Genomic DNA, 20,694 nt, shown 5'->3' with positions numbered 1-20,694 from the left:
AGTTCAGTTTAGCATTCTATTTGATGAACATACCACAATTTATTTATCCAAACATCTACCGCGGGACTTTTAGGTTCTTTCCAAATTCTTGCCATTCAGATAATGCTCCAATGAACATCCTCCTGCATGTCTCCTTTGACATAAGCACATGGATTGGAACTCATTAGGATGTAAAGTATACGTATCTCAACTTTACTAGGTATTGCCAAATTGCGCTCCAAGTGGTCGTATAATCATTCACTTCCACCTACTGCGTATAAAAATTCCCCAAACAATACTTTCCCAAAAAACCTTTATGTGTTAAATAATTTTCTAAATAAGAAATAATTTTCCATGTGCAATAACATTTTGAAGTAACAAACCAGCTTTCAGTTTTATAGCTCTTGGAATAAAGACCAAATCTGTATAAATACAACAAAATCCAACAAGGCCAAAATATCCCTTATGACTTCTCCAAGGTTGTCTTTCTTTCAATGCTTATCTATGAAACAGGAGCTGTGGTAGGCACTTAATCCTAACAACATTACAGAAAAATGGTTTTCAAACTTTTTTTTAACCCAGCCTATAGTAAGAAACATATCTTACATTGCAACAAAGTTCCCATCTGCTTACATCCATGTGTATTAATATATATGTATACTATGAAACAAAAGTCTCACAGAATAATACTTTCCCTTATAGCTGCAACTCTATTCTCTATCTTTTTCCCCTGATGCTGGTCACTCACTCAGCTGATTTCAAGACTAATGAATTGTACCTACAGTTTGGAAAAAACACTGCAGTACAGTGTACAACTTCCACTTTACATATTAACTAAAACAGAGGTTAAATAACTTACCCAAGGTCTCGGACTTAAATAAACAGTGAAATCTGGAATTCAAACCCAGTTTCAAAAGCCACACTTCTTGCAGTCCATAGCATTCTCCCTGCAATACACTATTAGTACTAAATCCACACCAACGGAAAGAGCTAATGCTTCAATTTATGCTCACATGAACCAAAGCAAAGAAAAATAAATTCTGTAAAAATATGGTGATATGATTAAACAAAAGTTGCAAACCAGTAATATACATATGATTTCATTCATGCATTATATTCCTGAAAGAGTCAAATATCAGTGCTAATCTTCCACGTTACTATGCTATTTATCATAACTTAAGTATGGATGAAGTATAAATATGCTACCCTGTCCTTGGAAAAAAATAACTTAATTTCTCAAAGAATCAAAAATTTACTGCCTGTGAGCTCCTTCTCAAACCAAAAGACAAACAACTTACTTACGTCAAACTTTAACAAAGCCAATGACTAATTCTAAAGTAAATACAGTCCAGGTTATAACCGAGCATGTGCAAGTGTGCAAATGTATCTTTTTCAATGTTTTCTAAATAAATAAACCTCAGTTGGAATTGAGTTTACATCAATACACAACCAAATTTCTATGGTTACTATTTATTAGAAATAATTCCAGCTTGGTTATACATGGATAGCACAAGGTCAGTCTAGCCATCTATCCACCTAATTCCTCCATTAGGCAGCTCATTCAGGCTACAGTAGAATGTAAAGAAAAATTCGAACATTATTTGATTCATTTGGCTTAATGTTTTAACTTCAATACCTAAAATTATTATAGTAAAATCTCTTACTTTGCACATATATCATAACTACTTCTTGGTCTTTATTAAAATCCATTAAATATCCCACAAGGGAGCCCACAGGTTATTAATTGCTCATAAATAGCTGATACATACACACACTAAATCAAATCAAATGTTTATTGAGCATTACTTATTATGTGAAAGATTCTGTGGCCCTGTTTAAAATATCTCAAACTAGCTACAAGCTAGAATTACTCATTAATATGTGTGTGGGCGCACATCCACACGTGCTCGTGGTATAGTTTTTAACAACTCCCTTCTCCAGTTGCAACAAAAAGTATAGACCTAGATCTCAAGAAAGGTAGAGAACAAGTTTTCTGGATGTTATGGAAATAGCATTTACAGATCATAGCAAGAAACACCAGTTAACACCCTGACAGGAGAACAGAGGTTGTAAGTGACTTTAGACTGGAGTTCTGCTAGAAATGTCTGGATCATTCCAACCAAAGCAACAGCTACTGACACCACAAAGACATGTTTTGCAACTAATCCTCAAATATCAAATACTGGTATCATTTCATTTCAATGAGTTATTATGATTTCATTACAGTGATCTCTTTTGGTTTTTTTAATAAATTTATTTTTTTAATTTATTTTTGGCTGCATTGGGTCTTCGTTGCGGTGCGCGGGCTTCTCACTGTGGTGGCTTCTCCTGCTGCGGAGCATGGGCTCTAGACGCGTGGGCTTCAGTAGTTGTGGCGCGTGGGCTCTAGAGCGCAGGCTCAGTAGTTGTGGTGCACGGGCCTAGTTGCTCCATGGCATGTGGGATCTTCCTGGACCAGGGCTCGAACCCGTTTCCCCTGCATTGGCAGGCGGATTCCTTTTTTTTTTTTTCTTTTGCGGTACGCGGGCCTCTCACTGTTGTGGCCTCTCCGGTTGCAGAGCACAGGCTCCGGACGCGCAGGCCCAGCAGCCATGGCTCACGGGCCCAGACACTCCACGGCATGTGGGATCTTCCCGGACCAGGGCACGAACCTGCGTCCCCTGCATTGGCAGGCAGATTCTTAACCACTGCGCCACCAGGGAAGCCCCCCCAAAGACTCTTAAACCGCTTTAATATGATGCGTACTCTCACACTACTCTAATGAAACTTGCTCTAGTTTTCAAATCCAATGACATTGTTTTTCTTTATTCTCAACCAGTATCATTCATCTCTATCATTTGATCGTTCCTTCTTGAAACTCCCTTTAGTCTAGGCTTCAGACACTGACACAGCACCTCCATTTTCCTACAGTTCTGATCACACCTATCAATTCTTCTGCCCATTCCCATAGGTACAGCATTAGCTCATTTTTCTCCTCTATTATCCTCTATGTACAATTTTATTCACGCTAATGGCTTTATTACCAAATAACTACAACTCCCAAAATTTATCTCTAATGCAGGCTTCTCTACTAAGCTACAGATCTACATTTTCAGGTACCATTTTCAAGGGTGATCTGCAACAAGACAAATACTTCCCAACTCAACATATTTTTTAAGTAACTTATCTTACAGACACCATGAACTCAGCTGAACCTAACAATTTTCCTTCCTCTCTATATATTTTCTTCCTCAATTGAGAAGTCTAGGATGACTTTCTGACTTAGATAAATAGATGTCACAGAGCAGGATGAAGATCATTAACACTATTTTCATATTAAAATAAGTGCTCACTCAATGCCTGGGAGAGTGCTAATCATCTTCCCAATTATCTCAGCAATACTTTGCTATAGCTATTGTCACCATCTCTAGTACTACTACCTTAGTGCAAGCCTTTATCCATCTCTCACCTGGACACTCCAAGTGGACCCCCTGCTTCCACTGTTGCTAGCCATGGCTTCCCACTCCAGTCCATTCACCACAAACTGGACATTTGCAAAATATAAATCAAAGCATCTTTGATTTATAGTCTCTGCCTACCACTCTTCCAATAACCCCTTCCTTTTCTCCTTCACCTCAAAATATTTGCTTCCAACTCACTTTGCATGAAAAACTTACCTCAGGTCTCTGATGGATGGTTCCTTCTCATCAATCAGGTCTCAGCTCAAATGTTACCTCCTCAATGAGGCCTTCCTTGAAAATCCTCCTTCAAATAGCTCTCCCACTCAGATCACTCTCAATCCCTTTATCCTACTTTCTTACCTTCACTGTACTTATCATTGCCTGAAATCATATTATTTTTTATTTGTGTATCTCCTTTTAATAGGAGCTTCATAAATACTTTGAATGGATGTATAAATTTTAAAGATGTAGAAATTAAGGTTCAGTGGCGTTAAGTAACATATGTAAGGATATACAACTTATAAGTGGTGGAGCTGATATATTCACCAACTGAGGTCTGCCTAAAACCAAAACTTTTAACATCTACCCTATATCACACTAGTAAAGCATAGTAAGAGTAAAAGCTAGAAAGACAGACTGGGGAATATAATCAGATAGTCAGATAATGAAGTTTGAAATTATAAAAGCAGAGCACCATTCCAAGAAGTGACATGCTCTATGATGTGATCATGGGTTTAGATGGCTGAAATGAGGTGGACAGAGGTTTATATCTGTATCATTCACCGCCCTCTCCTTGGCAACCAGACTTCTTGTATCCATTTGCAGATGAAGGCTCTACAAATCTGGCTCATAACTAATAACAGTAGACAGAAACACAAGTGAGCTAGCCCTTTGAATCATCTTTATCCCACTTTGAATCACATGTAAAAGCAATTACCTTCCCACTACCCAGCCCCTCCTCAGTTGCTAGGCAGATCTTCCTCATTCATGGCCCTCTGGCCTCTTCTCAATATCACTCATAGTAAAACACTATGGAAATTAATAAAGCAAACAGTTGTAAGAGAAAATTAATAGCCTAACACAATCCACAGGCCTATTTGTTCTCCAGTCTCAAATAAGTACTAAGAACTAAATGGACAGAAATAGAAGAAGTAATAGAATTTTTAAAAAGATTTTTCTTTTTGGAAAGCTGTACTTCCTAGTGATTAAGAATTGATTTTTTCCTATTTTATATATTTAGCAGAATACAGTTTGTATACATACACCGTAACACAAACTTTCTCCTGTCATATTTTTACCACATATTTTATCACTATGGGGTTCACTAGCACAAAAAAAAAGAAGCCCTGATAACTCATTTTCCTTTGATGCCATGAGCTGCTCTCAAATGTTCAGTGGATAGTTGCTTTTGGAGATTACACCTGAGAATTACCAGTTCACTTTTACTGAAGAGACAAATAGAAGAATGCAACAATTTCCTTTATGAAGCTGAACACAAAATTCTACCACATGCCTACATTTTTATTTCATTTCTCAGTAATCACAGAAAGGATCACAACAAAGCATGAAATGCAAAGCTGGTCATCTAAGCTTCCTCATCAGAAGCAGCTACACCTAAGTATTCTATACAGAAGGAAGTAAGTTATTTTTCAATAGCCCTAGGAAAATGGAGCTCACTGCTCTTCTGTGACAGTTCAAATCTCATCAAAAAATTTGGTCCTTTAGTATCCTCCAATAGTTACCTATTAGTTGCTGTTGTTTTCAGTATTATGAAGTCATGGATTTAAGCATAGTTGATATGCTTCAATTCTTGTGGTTGTTATCCTTATTGATATTGCAACTTGCCCATCTTTGGCCATTAGGAGCCTCTCACTGATAATATCTTGATATGTATCTTTTCAGCCTTTTCCCCCATATAGTTACATACCATTTGACCATTCTCCTCACCCCTTTTTTCTTTTCTCATTGAGCTCCATTTTCACATGCATTTTCTCATGTCAGTAATTTTTTTAAATTTTTTATCTTGCAATTTCAGACTTACAGAAAAGTTGCAAAAATAAAAATATGTTAACTGATCTCTTTAGAAAATGATATTCTTTTTTAAAAGTATGTAATGTCACTAAGTTCAGGGGCTATGCTGTTATCTTGTTAGGCATCATAAACATGAACTCAATATTTCTTTCAAAAAATGAGGGCCGGGCTTCCCTGGTGGCGCAGTGGTTGAGAGTCCGCCTGCCGATGCAGGGGACACGGGTTCGTGCCCCGGTCCAGGAAGATCCCACATGCTGCAGAGCGGCTGGGCCCGTGAGCTATGGCCACTGAGCCTGTGCATCCGGAGCCTGTGCTCCGCAATGGGAGAGGCAAAAAAAGTGAGAGGCCCGCGAAAAAAAAAAAAAAAAAAAAAAAAAATGAGGGCCACAAATGATGTGAGGCATCATTTTGAGCATAACGGATCTCGTCAGGTCATTAAAAAAAAAAAAAAAAAAAGACATTACCAAGCCTACAGGACTAACATGTAAAAAGTATGTATTAATGCCTGTGAAGTAGTTTGAGAACCTGGCCAAACTCCCTTTTTTTAAAAAATGAATATTAGGAATACAGTTACTAGGAGGTAGGTTTTGGAAAACTGTTTTATATTATCAGCTACAGTTGAACATAACCAATGACCAAGAAATTTTAATCCCAGATATATATATATCAGATAGACATACAAAGGTAGGACTAAAAGATACAAAGTACATTTGGAGTGGTATTATAAAATCATAGTCCAAGATGGAAAACAAAAATGTCCAGCAAAGGTAAATAAACTGTGGCATATTCATACAATGAGATACTACACAGTAATAAAAATAAACTACTGCTAAATGCATCAAGAGGAGGCATCTGACAAGCATAATGTTAAGCAGAAGCAGCCCAAAAGAAATATCTTATAATTCCATTTATGAAAAGTTCAATATGTCAATAATACCTCAATTTTAAAAAGCTCAAAAACAGGCAAAATATACTCTATCTTGCTATGAACCTAAAACTGCTCTTAAAAAATAAAGTTAATTAATTTTTTAAAAACAGCTAAACTACAGTGTTAGAGTAGGATAATGTTACCTTTGGGAAGATGGAAGGGAGTAATGACTGAGAGGAAGGGTACGGTGGGCTTCTGGGGTGTTAGTAGTATTCTATTTCTTGACCTAGGTGGTGGTCACATAAGTGTGTTCAGTTTGTGATAATCCAGTGAGCCATACAAGTTAAGATTTGTGTATTTTCTTTTTTTTTTTTTTTTTTTTGCGGTACACGGGCCTCTCACTGTTGTGGCGTCTCCCGTTGCAGAGCACAGGCTCCGGACGCGCAGGCTCAACGGCCATGGCTCACGGGCCCAGCCGCTCTGCGGCACGTGGGATCCTCCCAGACCGGGGCACGAACCCGTGTCCCCTGCATCGGCAGGCGGACTCTCAACCACTGCGCCACCAGGGAAGCCCTAGAGATTTGTGTATTTTCAAATATAAACTCAAAATGGATTAAAGACCTAAATGTAAGGTCAGACACTATAAAACTCTTAGAGGAAAACATATGCAGAACACTCTATGACATAAATCACAGCAAGATCCTTTTTGACCCACCTCCTAGAGAAATGGAAATAAAAACAAAAATAAACAAATGAGACCTAATGAAACTTAAAAGCTTTGGCACAGCAAATGAAACCATAAACAAGACGAAAAGACAACCCTCAGAACGGGAGAAAATATTTGCAAATGAAGCAACTGACAGGGGATTAATCTCCAAAATTTATAAGCAGCTCATGCAGCTCAATATCAAAAATACAAACAACCCAATCCAAAAATGGGCAGAAGACCTAAATAGACATTTCTCCAAAGAAGATATACAGATTGCCAAAAAACACATGAAAGGATTCTCAACATCACTAATTATTACAGAAATGCAAATCAAAACTACAATGAGGTATCACCTCACACCAGTCAGAATGGCCATCATCAAAAAATCTACAAACAATAAATGCTGGAGAGGCTATGGAGAAAAGGGAACCCTCTTGCACTGTTGGTGGAAATGTAAATTGATACAGCCACTATGGAGAACAGTATGGAGGTTCCTTAAAAAACTAAAAATAGAACTACCATACCACCCAGCAATCCCACTACTGGGCATATATCCTGAGAAAACCATAATTCAAAAAGAGTCATGTACCACAATGTTCATTGCAGCTCTATATACAATAGCCAGGACATGGAAGCAACCTAAATTGTCCATCGACAGATGAATGGATAAAGAAGATGTGATACATATATACAATGGATTATTACTCAGCCATAGAAAGAAACAAAATTGAGTTCTCTGTGGTGAGGTGGATGGATCTAGAGTCTGTCACACAGAGTGAAGTAAGTCAGAAAGAGAAAAACAAATACCGTATGCTAACACATATATATGGAATCTAAAAAAAAAAAAAAAGGTTCTGAAGAACCTAGGTGCAGGACAGGAATGCAGACATAGAGAATGGACTTGAGGACACTGGGAGGGGGAAGGGTAAGCTGGGACAAAGTGAGAGAGTGGCATGAATACATATACACTATCAAATGTAAAATAGATAGCTAGTGGGAAGCAGTCATGTAGCACAGGAAAATCAGCTCGGTGCTTCGTGACCACCTAGAGGGGTGGGACTGGGAGGGTGGGATGGAGACCAAGAGGGAGGAGATATGGGGATATATGTATATGTATAGCTGATTCACTTTGTTATAAAGCAGAAACTAACATGCCATTGTAAAGCAATTATAGTCCAATAAAGATATCAAAAATGTAATAAAATAATTAAAAAATTAAAATGAATGACTAATCAAAAAAAGATTTGTGTATTTTAATATACATGTTATAAGTCAATAAAAAAATTTTAATATACAACTATCAAATCTTCTCTGAACTTTATTAAAGACAGTCCACTATAAGGTATGTATAAAACACCTCCCAAACTTAAAGAATCTTGCTTTAAAAGTTAGAAAAAATAGTGTGGTATTTCCCTGCTCTAGCAGGAACTTAACTTACTCTGCTTATCCCAAATCAGACCTAATAATCCTAATGGATTCTGAGTTTATCTAAGAAAGGAGATATTTTAAGACCTATGTAGATTGCTTGGGCTCTTATCTACTACATAACAAGCACAGAGAAGGTACTCAACAAATATTTACTAATGATACACAGCCCAAACTTTAAACAAACTCACATAGCAAAATCTGAAATATCTAGCACTGGTAAAATAGGATAAACAGTCTGTTGGCCTAGAGTGCAACTTCCAGAAACCCCACCTCTAGAAACTAAAAAAATTACAGAATGTACCGCTTATAAGGAAGAACACAATTTATGACACTATCTTTGGCAGAGGAAATTGGTCCTTTCCCCCTTCTGCCTAGCTCAGACAAGGCACAATCAACTTCCTGATGCCATAGCTAAGCAAAAGACACCCAGAAGCTACTCTGCCTGTAAGGGCAGGGACTACTTGAACCATGTTGTGATGAAAACGTAGCAGCAAGGATTTAGCTGAGGCAGATGACAATGTTGGAGAAATAAGATGAGAAGAAAGCACTTGAGCAACCTGTTCTTATACCTAAAAACTCTAAAATAATTACTATTCCTACTTTCCAGAGTGGCAGTAAATCAAAATATATCTTTGGAGTCTCCCCAGGCTAGAATTAACCCACAATCAATAGGTGTCCTGAGTGTCCATCAGAGTTCACCTCCTAAGAGTTTCCCAGTAGTATGTGTTCAGTTAGTTAGATGGCTGATATGTAGTGATAAATTATGATAAGCTTTTCTAAGGGCAAGTCACAACATACATTGACTTGGTATAGTTCTCATCACTAGTGACATTGTTTTGTTCTGTTTTAAAAACACAAGTAATAAATGTTCAATATAGAAAAAATAATTTTTAAATAATACAAAGAAGATAAACAAGAAAAGTACAGGAAAATCACAGGTCAAACTTAAAAGAGCTGAGGTCTTTGGTATTTCTGGTAAGCATAAAATATTACCTACTGGTGAAGGACCTGCTTCTAATAGAGGATTACTGATATGAGAGATGTTGAGGCACTTGGTTTGCTAATGGGTCCAGGTGAGTGTAATTATTATGCCAAGAAAACAGCAATGAGCAAATCACACAGAAAGACCAGGTGGAAAGCTGATTGGCGATCTCCAAACATAATAAAACCATCTACAGGGATGTTCATTGTAGCATTGTTTATAGTAGCAAAATTATAAATTATATTGTTTATAAAGGCAAAATTTATAATAGTAAAAAAAATTCTGATCATCAATATGAAACTGGTTAAATTATATATGCTCATATAAGGGAATAGTACTCCATAGCCAGTAAAATGAACGATTTAAACTCACATAAGCTGATAGGAGGGACCCCCCTCGTGGTCCAGGGGTAAAGAATCCGCCTTACAGTGCAAGGGACACGGGTTCCATCCCTGGTCGGGGAACTGAGATCCCACATGCCACGGGGCAACTAAGCCCTCGCGCCACAACTACTGAGCTCACGTGCCTCAACTGGAGAGCCTGAGTGCTGCAAACTACAGAGCCCACGGGCCCTGGAGCCTGCACGCCACAACTAGAGAGAAGCCCACGCGCCCCAAGGAAGAGCCCGTGCGCTGCAATTAAGACCCAATGCAGCCAAAAATAAATAAATAAAATAAATAAATAATAAATCTTTTTTTAAAAAGCTTATAGGAAAATATATCATTAAGCTTTTTAAAAAGTTGAATAATATTGTATACCTCCAACTGTAGAATCTATATACTCATACCTAATGAAAATTTCTATGATGGCCAAGAAAGAGTAAACAGTAGTTACCTCTGGGGAGTAAGAATAGGGAATGGAGACAGGAGAACTTTTTCCTTTAACTTCACATCCTAAATTGTTTGAATTTCTTATCATGCATATATATTATCTCTATAATAAAAACAAAACAATGAAAGCAATGAACAAAAAACTTAACAATGGTGTTGAGTGGGTGGTAGGACCATGATGATTTTTATTCTCCTTTTTACACTTTTCTGCATTTTCTCAATTTTCTATGATTAACAATATATTAGCATATATTGCTTTTTATACCTCCAAGACTATTTTTTTGTTTTTGATTTTTTAACAAGCCAAGTGTAGTCACTTCTGGTTCAAATTAGGGAGAGAAATCCAGCGCTCAGTTATAAACACTGTGGCAGTTACAAAGAAATATGGAAAGACTCAATTCTCAAAATGCTTATTTGTTTGGAGAAAACAGTCATGAACACCAAGACAACAAAAGTTAAAGAAAATCATTGATTTAATTTACTGGAGTTGCTTATGTGGTACTGGCTCCTATGGAAGCAAAAAGATATCAGTATTGTGAAGAAAGCTGTGCCGAATGTTTGAAGAAAGACTAAGTGAATTCTATAAAAGGGTGTTTTTTAAAATTCAAGTCTAACGTCCCACTCAACGTCAAAATTCCTTTTACCACTCATTCAGTCTCTGCTTAAAGTATCCTATGTCAAAAAATCCTCAAAAGTAGTCCATGCCATTAGTTAAGAACAACTCTGTTAAAGTTCTTCCTTATGTTAAGCTAAAATCTAATTTCCTATCATTTTCAATCACTGGTCAACTTGTCCTAGTTCTGTCCCCTGGAGCGACAGTTTAGACAATTTTCATTTACTATTATGATCCTCCCCCCTCTTAAATCTTCTCAAGAACTAAACCTCTCAATTCATCAAATGGTTTCTACACCATTATTCTAATTATTCTTCTCTGAAGAAATTCCAGTTTCTCAGTGTGCCTCTTAGAATCAAGTACCCTGACTGAACACAAAATTCCAGAACTGATGTGACTAGTGCTTTTATCTCCTTTGTTTGGGTCACCATGAGCACAGCACAAGACTAGTTGCTAGGCGGTATACAATTCATTGTCAATTTAATGGCACTGTTCAGACCATAAGTAATTTATGTTTTAAGGCATTTAAGAGTTTAAAGAGTGTAAAGAAGAAAGATCACTGTGGACTGAGGAACTGAGGACATTTTCAACAATAAAAGTTGAGACTGTAAGCTGGGAAATGAAGAATACATTTTTGATAAGCGGAAAACACAAAAAGACTATTTCAGAGAGTATAAATGTGGAACACTGCCAAGGCAGGAATGAACAAAGTTAGTGCTAATAAGGATAGGCAAGAACATAGGACCAAAAGGAGGGCTGGAGTCAGACTATTGAGAGCCCTTAACCTGCAGGGAATAGGCAGGTTAGACCAAGAAATTGACTTCTTGATTGAGATATCTGGAGATGATTAAATCAATACCAGTTTGCCAAATTCTACATCAGGTTAAATACTGTTTGAAATTTTTTTCTAAATTGAGGTATAATTTACAATGTTGTGTTAGTTACAAGCGTACAGCAAAGTGATTCAGTTATAATATATATGTATTCTTTTTCAGATCTCTTTTCCATTATAGGTTATTATGAGATACTGAGTATACTTTCCCATGCTATATAATAGGTCCTTGTTGTTTATTTATTTTATATATAGTAGTGTGTATATGTTAATCCCAAACTCCTAATTTATCTCTCTCCCCCAATCCTCTTTGGTAACCACAAATTGTTTTCTATGTCTGTGAGTCTATCTGTTTTGTAAGTTCATTTGTATCATTTTTTTAGATTCCACAAATAAGTGATATCATATAGTATTTGTCTTTCTCTGCCTGATTTACTTCACTTAATATGATAATCTCTAGGTCCTTCTATGCTGCAAATGACATTATTTCATTCTTTTTTATGGCTGAGTAATATTCCATACTGTGTGTGTGTGTGTGTGTGTGTGTGTGTGTGTGTGTGTGTGTGTGTACATATATATCTCACATCTTCTTTATCCATTCATCTGTCGATGGACATTTAGGTTGCTTCCATGTCTTGATGATTGTAAATAGTGCTGCTATAAACACTGGGGTGCATGTATCTTTTTGAATTAGAGTTTCCTCCAGACATACGCCCAGGAGTGGGATTGCAGGATCATATGGTAACTCTATATTTAGTTTTTTAAGGAACCTCCATACTGTTTTCCACAGTGGCTGCACCAATTTACATTTCCACCAACAATGTAGGAGAGTTTCCTTTTCTCCACACCTTTTCCAGCATTTACTGTTTGTGGACCTTTTAATGATGGCCATTCTGACTAGTGGGAGGTGATACATCACTGCAGGTTTTTTGTGGGTTTTTTTGATTGATTGATTTCTATTTTGGGCTGTGTTGGGTCTTTGTTGCTGCATGTGGGCTTCTCTCTAGTTGTGGCGAGCGGGAGTTACTCTTCATTGTGGTGTGCAGGCTTCTCATTGCGGTGGCTCCTCTTGTTGCAGAGCACGGGCTCTAGGTATGCGGGCCTCAGTAGTTGTGCCTTGATGGCTCTAGGCAGGCGGGCCTCAGTAGTTGTGCCTTGTGGCTCACGGGCTTAGTTGCTCCACGGCATGTGGGATCTTCCTGGACCAGGGCTTGAACCCGTGTCCCCTGAATTGGCAGGTGGATTTTCAACCACTGCGCCACCAGGGAAGCCCTATCACTGCAGTTTTGATTTGCATTTCTCTGATAATTAGCAATGTTGAGCATCTTTTCATGTGCCTATTGTCCACCTGTATGGCTTCTTTGGAGAAATATCTGTTTAGGTCTTCTGCCCATTTTTTGATTGGGTTGTTTATTTTTTGTTATTGAGTTGTATGAGCTGTTTGTATATTTTGGAAATTAAGGTATTGTCAGTCACATCGTTTGCAAATATTTTCTCCCATTCTGTGGGTTTTCTTTTCATTTTGTTTATGGTTTCCTTTGCTGTGCAAAAGCTTTTAAGTTTCATTAGGTCCCATTTGTTTATTTTTATTTCCATTACTCTAGATAAAAATATTGCTGCAATTTATGTCAAAGAGTCTTCTGCCTATGTTTTCCTCTAAGAGTTTTATAGTATCCGGTCTTACATTTAGGTCTTTAATCCATTTTGAGTTTATTTTTCTATACGGGTTACAGAATGTTCGAATTTCATTCTTTTACATGGAGCTGTCCAATTTTCCCAGCACCACTTATTGAAGAGACTGTCTTTTCTCCATTGTATAGTTTTGCCTCCTTTGTTGTAGATTAATTGACCATAGGTGTGTGAGCTTATTTCTGGGCTCTCTATCCTGTTCCATTGATCTATATGTCTGTTTTCGTGCCAGTACCATACTGTTTTGATTACTGTAGCTTTGTAGTATAGTCTGAAGTCAGGAAGCATGATTCCTCCAGCTCTGTTCTTCTTTCTCAAAATTGTTTTGACTATTTGGGGTCTTTTCTGTCTCCATACAAATTTTAAGGTTTTTTTGTTCTAGTTCTGTGACAACTGCCATTGGTAATTTGATAGGGATTGCACTGAACCTGTAGATTGCCTTGGGTAGTATGGTCAATTTAAGAATATTGATTCTTCCAATCCAAGAACACAGTATGTCTTTGACTACATGGAAAAAGTTTCTAATTCAATTCTACTCCAAGATAGATGAACTAAAATTGAGTTATTATATAATATCATTACACAGGTTTCTTTCTGAATATGAACAACATTCCTAACTCCCAAAATATAATACAAGGAATGTCACTTTAAAAAGATTTATTTTTCAGGGCTTCCCTGGTGGCGCAGTGGTTGAGAATCTGCCTGCCAATGCAGGGGACACGGGTTCGAGCCTTGGTCTGGGAAGATCCCACATGCTGCGGGGCAACTAGGCCTGTGAGCCACAATTACTGAGCCTGCGCGTCTGGAGCCTGTGCTCCGCAACAAGAGAGGCTGCGATAGTGAGAGGCCCGCGCACGGCAATGAAGAGTGGCCCCCGCTTGCCACAACTAGAGATAGCCCTCGCACAGAAACGAAGACCCAACACAGCCAAAAATAAATTAAATAAATTTTTTTTTAAAAAAGATTTATTTTTCAGCTTGGTGCTTTGTGATGACCTAGAGGGGTAGGATAGGGAGGAAGGGAGGGAGGCTCTAGAGGGAGGGGATATGGGGACATATGTATGCATATGGATGATTCACTTTCTTGTACAACAGAAACTAACACAGTACTGTGAAGCAATTATACTCCAATAAAGATCTATTAAAAAAAATAATAAATAACAAAAATATTTTAAAAATAAAAAGATTTATTTTGATCCATTTCTGTAAGTTTCTCCAGCATGAATACCTTGCCATTTAATATGACTACTTCTGTACAAGGTAGCCACTTGTTTCCATAATTAATAATCTTCAGGATCTACATTCAAAAGACAATGACCTGCTGGTCTCCAATCCTCCAGGTTCAAAAGGAGAAATATGACTAATGTAACATTAAAAAGAAAGAGTTTAGTTAGCTAACAGAATTTCTAGAAAATGAAAGCTTCCTGATATGAGAACAAATGAAAACAGCAGCAGCTCCTTCTCTAAAGTTTAAATTCAATTAAATAGGAATTTCTGGTTCAATAATGCTCCTGCCTGAAGAATCTTGCATAAGGGCTAGCTCTGTAATACAGTGTGGCAGCAGAGATTTAAACTGTCCAATAGACATTGCAAAACCCAACCTCTCCCAAATCCTGCTACTCAACAGCAGGGATCTAAAGGAAATAATAGATTCCCAGCTGCTGAGAGAAAATGTCTTACTAAAATCAAAGCAAAATTCTCATTAATGAAAAATCAACCATGAAAGAAGAAAATTTCTGTGTGTCTCATAATCCCTGGAAAGAGCCAAATCCATTCTGGGTTAAAGCAGATTTAACAACAGTGGAAGAGAAGAGAGGAAATCAGTTCCATTTGCCAGAAGCTGGGGGAAACGCTTAACAGAGATCACAAACAACAATGCTTCTAATCCATAGAGCCAAAAGAAACATGAACTCTATCCAGTAAAAGGTGCCAGGAAAAGGTTCTTGTGGATAAATTCTCTCACTCACAACGAAGCCACCTTATTCCACCTAGCTCAACACAGATGTGATAGGCTGTAACTTGAATTTCCCAAGATCAAATTCAATGGGTAATCCAAATCCTGCTTTTTCTGATCAGATAATCTCTAAAATCACAGTCCCTGCATTCATTCAAAACCAGCATTGAGTTTCTACTACGTCAGGCACCCGGAATACAAAAACCATTAAGAAACAGTCTCTACCCTCATGGAGCTTAGTCCATGCACCTTGCCTCATCTTAAATCCCAAAGCTCTTGCCTTAAAATATTTTCTTAGGTGGGTCAGTGGAAAGGCAATAAAGGACTTCACCTTTAGTTACTGTGATAGAAGTAAATAGATAAATCATACTTCTTATGCTCTGCTCCAAAAGGAGAGAAGCCGACACACCTTTCCAAGTCGAATATGAGCACATTCTTAGCCTGGAACCCACAGAAGGAGCAGGGGACAAAGACAAGCAATAAAGGGGTGCAAGCCAAGAAATACGCTGGAAGAAGGGATGTGACAGCTGTACCACTACACGTTCAAAGCGTGATTAAAAAGAACCTGCTACTAAGCCGACTGAGGTTTTACGGTGCAGGGAGAAGGAAGAAAAGAATAGGGGGCTGCCCGCTATGAACAGACACCAACTATCCGCGGTCCCTAGCTCGTTCACTCTCGCTAGAGGAGAGCGCCAGACACTGTTTAATAGGATCTGGGCCTGCCAGCCAACAACACTGTCACATGGCCACCGGCACGGAGAGCTAACAGTCCCTCCCCTCATAGGAGCATGAGGAAAAACAAGAGAGAATGGAAAGAACTCTTTAAATGTTCAAAAATGAGTTAACATAATGGTTCCCCGAGGCACGGATGGGACGTAAAGTTTGTAAAAGGTGGTAACCCGACGCCCACTGGAAGCCCGTGGAGACCCCAGGGAGACGTCCGCCCTTGCACCCCAGTCCGCGCACTCACCGCGCACACAGAGCAACGACATGGCCGAGGCGCCGGCGAGTCTCCGCCGCGTCCCAGCCCCGCAGCTGCGCCGGGCCGCTCCCTCTTTCCTCTCAGCAGGTGCAGCAGCTGTTCCCGCTATCGACCCCACGGGTCTCGCCGCTCCTCATGGTCCCCTTCGCAGGCAGCCTCCCGCCGCTCCCTCAGACCCGCTCCAATTTTCACCGCCTGAGCGGGCTCCCGATAGTGGTGAGTACCGGCCGGCAGGCGAGAGACTGGGCGCGGCACCGCGGCGCCATCGCTGAGAGGCAAGAGCGACCGGGACACCCTCCCCTCACTCCAGCCGGGATCCGGGAGAGCGCCGGGACAGAGCCAACCCGTGGCGCCCCGCCTCCCAGCCAATCAACTCACGCCCAGTCCGCCGACCCCGCCCCCTCACGGGCACGTAGGAGGTGGGGTCCCCTTCCGCTTTTCTTAGTGAAAAAATGAAGGCGGCTCCGCACACTAATTAGGCTTACTGCAGAGAGGGGCGGGCTTCCCCCTCACCTGTGTGGGGCGGGAATTGAAGCCTTCTGCCCCTCTCACGTGGGCGGGGCTTCCACCCAAGAACAGATTCTTTTCATTGAGAATTTCTATCGGACTTCCTTCTGAGTCTATCCCTTGCAGCTTACTGTAACAATTTAAAAAGATCGTACCACACTTTGCTGTACACCTGAAACTAACATAATATTGTAAATCAACTATACTTCAATTTTAAAAAATGGACTTTAACAAGAAAAAAAAGCTTTTGAAACTTTGTATGGTGATGGATGGTAACTAGACTTATTGTGGTGATCAGTTTGCAGTGTATACAAATATCAAATCATTATGTTGTACACCTGAAACTAATATAATGTTATATGTCAACTATACCTCAATAAAGAAAGGGCTACTATGCTTCCCCAGTGGCGCAGTGGTTAAGGATCCGCCTGCTAATGCAGAGGACACGGGTTCGAGCCCTGATCCGGGAAGATCACACATGCCACGGAGCAACTAAGCCTGTGCACCGCAACTACTGAGCCTGCACTCTAGAGACCCGGAGCCACAACTACGGAGCCCACGTGCCACAGCTACTGAAGCCTGCACACCTAGAGCCCACGCACCACAAGGAAGAGTAGCCCCAGCTCGCCGCAGCTAGAGAAAGCCCGCGTGCAGCAACGAAGACCCAAAGCAGCCAAAAATAAAAATAATAATATTAAATAAATAAAAAATTTTAAAAGAATGGGCTATAGTTAATATTTAAATAATAATAATAAACTTTAAACAAATGTCTCACCCTCCTTAAAAAAAAAAAAGACAGCCTAAAGGAAGATGTCTGGAGACCTCAGTTCTCATCTAGACCTTTTTTCATGGTCTCCATTGTATTTGCAATGTCTGTATATAGTATATAGTGCCTAGTTTATAGTAATCAGTCCGTAAATGTTGTTTTGTTTGTTTTTTGCGGTACGCGGGCCTCTCACTGCTGTGGCCTCTCCCATTGCGGAGCACAGGCTCCGGATGCACAGGCTCAGCGGCCATGGCTCACGGGCCCAGCCACTCTGCAGCATGTGGGATCCTCCCGGACCAGGGCACGAACCCGTGTCCCCTGCATCGGCAGGCGGACTCTCAACCACTGCACCACCAGGGAAGCCCCGTAAATGTTTATTGAATGAAGAATGGAGAGAAGATAGTCATTTTAAACTGAGGACTTCTGGCAGGATGATGTACATACATGCGAGGAAGTGAAAAAGACCAGAGCAGAAAACAGGAATGCACATAATATCATGTACAGATCCAGCACCTCATCCACCCCACATTTTGGATTTAATTGGTTTGTGGTAGAGCTCAGGCATCCTACCTTTTAAAAGCTCCCCAGATTATTCTGTGATGCCAGGGTTGAGCACCATTAGACTAGGTACTTTCTAAGTCCTCATTAGATCAGCTCAAGTTTCCGTGTTTGCAAGCCCTTGGTCCAGTTGGATTCTGCCTGTCAGACCCAGGAAGGGTCTATATTAATGTAACACCGTCTTTGCCCTCCAAAAACAAGCCTAGTTAGCATATGACTCCTCTCACTGGAATATAGCATTTGGAGAGAGTGACACTCCAAATGATATAAGTAGGAACCTGGAGAAGGAAAGAAGACTTGGCCTATGCAGTGGTTGTCCAAATTTGGAGAAATACCCTGAGAAAGATTTTGAGCAGGGCAGCTGAGCCAGGCTAGTTAACAAAGATGCCTGACCCTAAAAACATTGGGCATTCTCTGGGCTGCTGGAGGTTGAAATATCTAGCTATTTAGCCCAGCTGTCCTAACCTCAAGAGCAAGAGACTAAAAAGGTGTTAAACTTCTGCATTCTGGAACTAAGAATGGAGACAACAAAAAACAGACCTCTTACGGAACCAGGGATTCTCCTAGGGGATGCAGAGGCCATCCAAGAAAGGATGGAAAGTCAACCTCACTTGGAAACAGTATAGAGTAGTGGGAAACAACCTAAAAAATTGTGAAGAGCGTGAACTTTGAAACCAATCAGATTCACCTGGTATATTACCTATTGTCATGTAACAAATTACCCAAAACTTTAGTGCTTTACAACAACATTTATTATCTCACAGTTTCTGAACAACAAGGTCCTACTGTATAGCACAGAGAACTATATTCAATAACCTATGATTAAACCCTAATGGAAAAGAATATTTTAAAAAAGAATGTATAGGTATGTATAACTGAATCACTTTGCTGTACAACAGTCATTAACACAACACTGTAAATCAATTATAGTTCAATAAAAAAAATTTTAATTAAAAACAATTTTAGTGCTCTTTTTTTTTTTTTTTAGTGCTCTTAATATATATACCATGTTGACTTCAAAAAGTCTGTACAAGCATGTTTCCCATCAGCAACCTGGGAGTGATATACTGATATGTACTGTGTAACACTGAACAGTAACATTTAAAAAATCTTTGTCAATTAAAGAAATTATTTCAATATTATCTCAGTTTCTATGGGTCAGAAATCTGGGTATGGCTTAATCGAATCTCTGGTTCAAGGTTTCTTACAGACTGCAAGCAAAGTTTCAGCTTGACTGCAAAATGATCCACTTCCAATCTCACTCCTATGATTGTTGGCAGGTCTCAACTTCTCCTGGGCTCTTGAACTGAGAGCCTCAGTTCCTTCTTGGCTATTGGCTGCTCTAAGTTCCTTGTCATGTGGACCTCTCAACATGGCAGCTTGCTTCCTCAAAGCGTGCAAGGTGAGAAGGCAATAAAGTCTACTAGCAAGAGGGAAGTCACAATCTTTTTTAACTTAATAACAGAAGTGCCATCTCCTCATTTTTGCTGTATTCTATTCATCAGAAGGAAGTCACACTCAAGAAAAGGGAATTCCACAGGACATGAATACCACCAGGAGGCAGGATCATTGGGGGGCCATCTTAGAAATCTGCCTATCACACCTGGGCTTGAGTCCTAGCTCTGGTACTTGTGACCTTGGGCAAGCTACGTGACCTCTATTTCCCAGGAAATAATAACAGTATCTACTTCATAAGAGGGTTTTGAGGTTTAAATGAGGAAATGCATTTAAATTACCTGGTACAGGGGCTTCCCTGGTGGCGCAGTGGTTGGGAGTCCGCCTGCCGATGCAGGGGACACGGATTCGTGCCCCGGTCTGAGAGGATCCCACGTGCCGCGGAGCAGCTGGGCCCATGAGCCATGGCCGCTGAGCCTGCGCGTCTGGAGCTGTGCTCCGCGGCAGGAGAGGACACAACAGTGAGAGGCCCGCGTACTGCAAAAAAAAAAAAAATTACCTGGTACATACTAAATGCCCAATACATGTTCATTACTACTTAGGTTGTGGACATGAGGGGGGATTGCATCTGGGAGGTGAAAAGACACTAAGCAGAGCAAGAGTCAGTGTCTGAAGGTTGTGATGTAGGCTCTGAGGCACCCCAGTTTCCCAGTTAAAAGTTCAGAGAAAGAAGGCACTAAGGTCCTCTGCTCTCTGGGCACTTGACCAGGACCAGTTATAATCATCAGCAAGGTAAGGATATCTTCAGAAGCAACTCAGAGATGAAAAGCCAGAGCCTTCTTGTCCCACTGTCTTCATTAGTTTTTCCAGTACACTACTTGAACGTTCTTCAGCATTTGAGTGGAATTCACACTTAGATTTAGCTGGCAGGTAGCTGACAGCTAAGACTCTTTGAGATCCAGGAAATGAGGAGGAAGGAGAGAGAGATCAAAGAAAGTAAGTAATAAAGGAAACTCAAAAATCTCAAGACAATAAAGCCAAAATACCCAGGGCTGGCATTGCTGCTGTCTTTTTGGAAACTCTCAGGCAGAAGGAGCAGAGTAAGAACCCTGTTGCAGGGGAACCCTCTACT

General features: G+C 39.8%; 1 protein-coding gene across 5 annotated transcripts in view; it reads right to left on the bottom strand.

The window, feature by feature from the left end:
* The window catches only part of UNC13B (unc-13 homolog B), a 216,894-nt gene extending 200,249 nt beyond the window's left edge, over positions 1 to 16,645 (bottom strand). For 4 of the 5 annotated variants that reach the window (XM_029203278.1, XM_029203277.1, XM_029203275.1 and 1 more), the window contains exon 1: positions 16,325 to 16,630. In XM_029203278.1, the coding sequence (XP_029059111.1) occupies positions 16,325 to 16,346 (22 nt within the window). In that variant the 5' untranslated portion in view covers positions 16,347 to 16,630. Of the gene's footprint in view, positions 1 to 16,324 lie in introns of all 5 variants that reach the window. The other variant, XM_029203274.1, reaches the window with a different exon arrangement.
* Between the last annotated feature and the right edge of the window lie 4,049 nt (positions 16,646 to 20,694).

The sequence above is a fragment of the Monodon monoceros genome, unplaced genomic scaffold (assembly GCF_005190385.1).
Source record: "Monodon monoceros isolate NGI ecotype Baffin Bay Population unplaced genomic scaffold, NGI_Narwhal_1 Super_Scaffold_5, whole genome shotgun sequence".
In the NCBI taxonomy this organism is placed as follows: Eukaryota; Metazoa; Chordata; class Mammalia; order Artiodactyla; family Monodontidae; genus Monodon; species Monodon monoceros.
The sequence above is the reverse complement of the archived record's forward strand: the minus strand, read 5'-3'. Positions and strand labels throughout refer to the sequence as shown.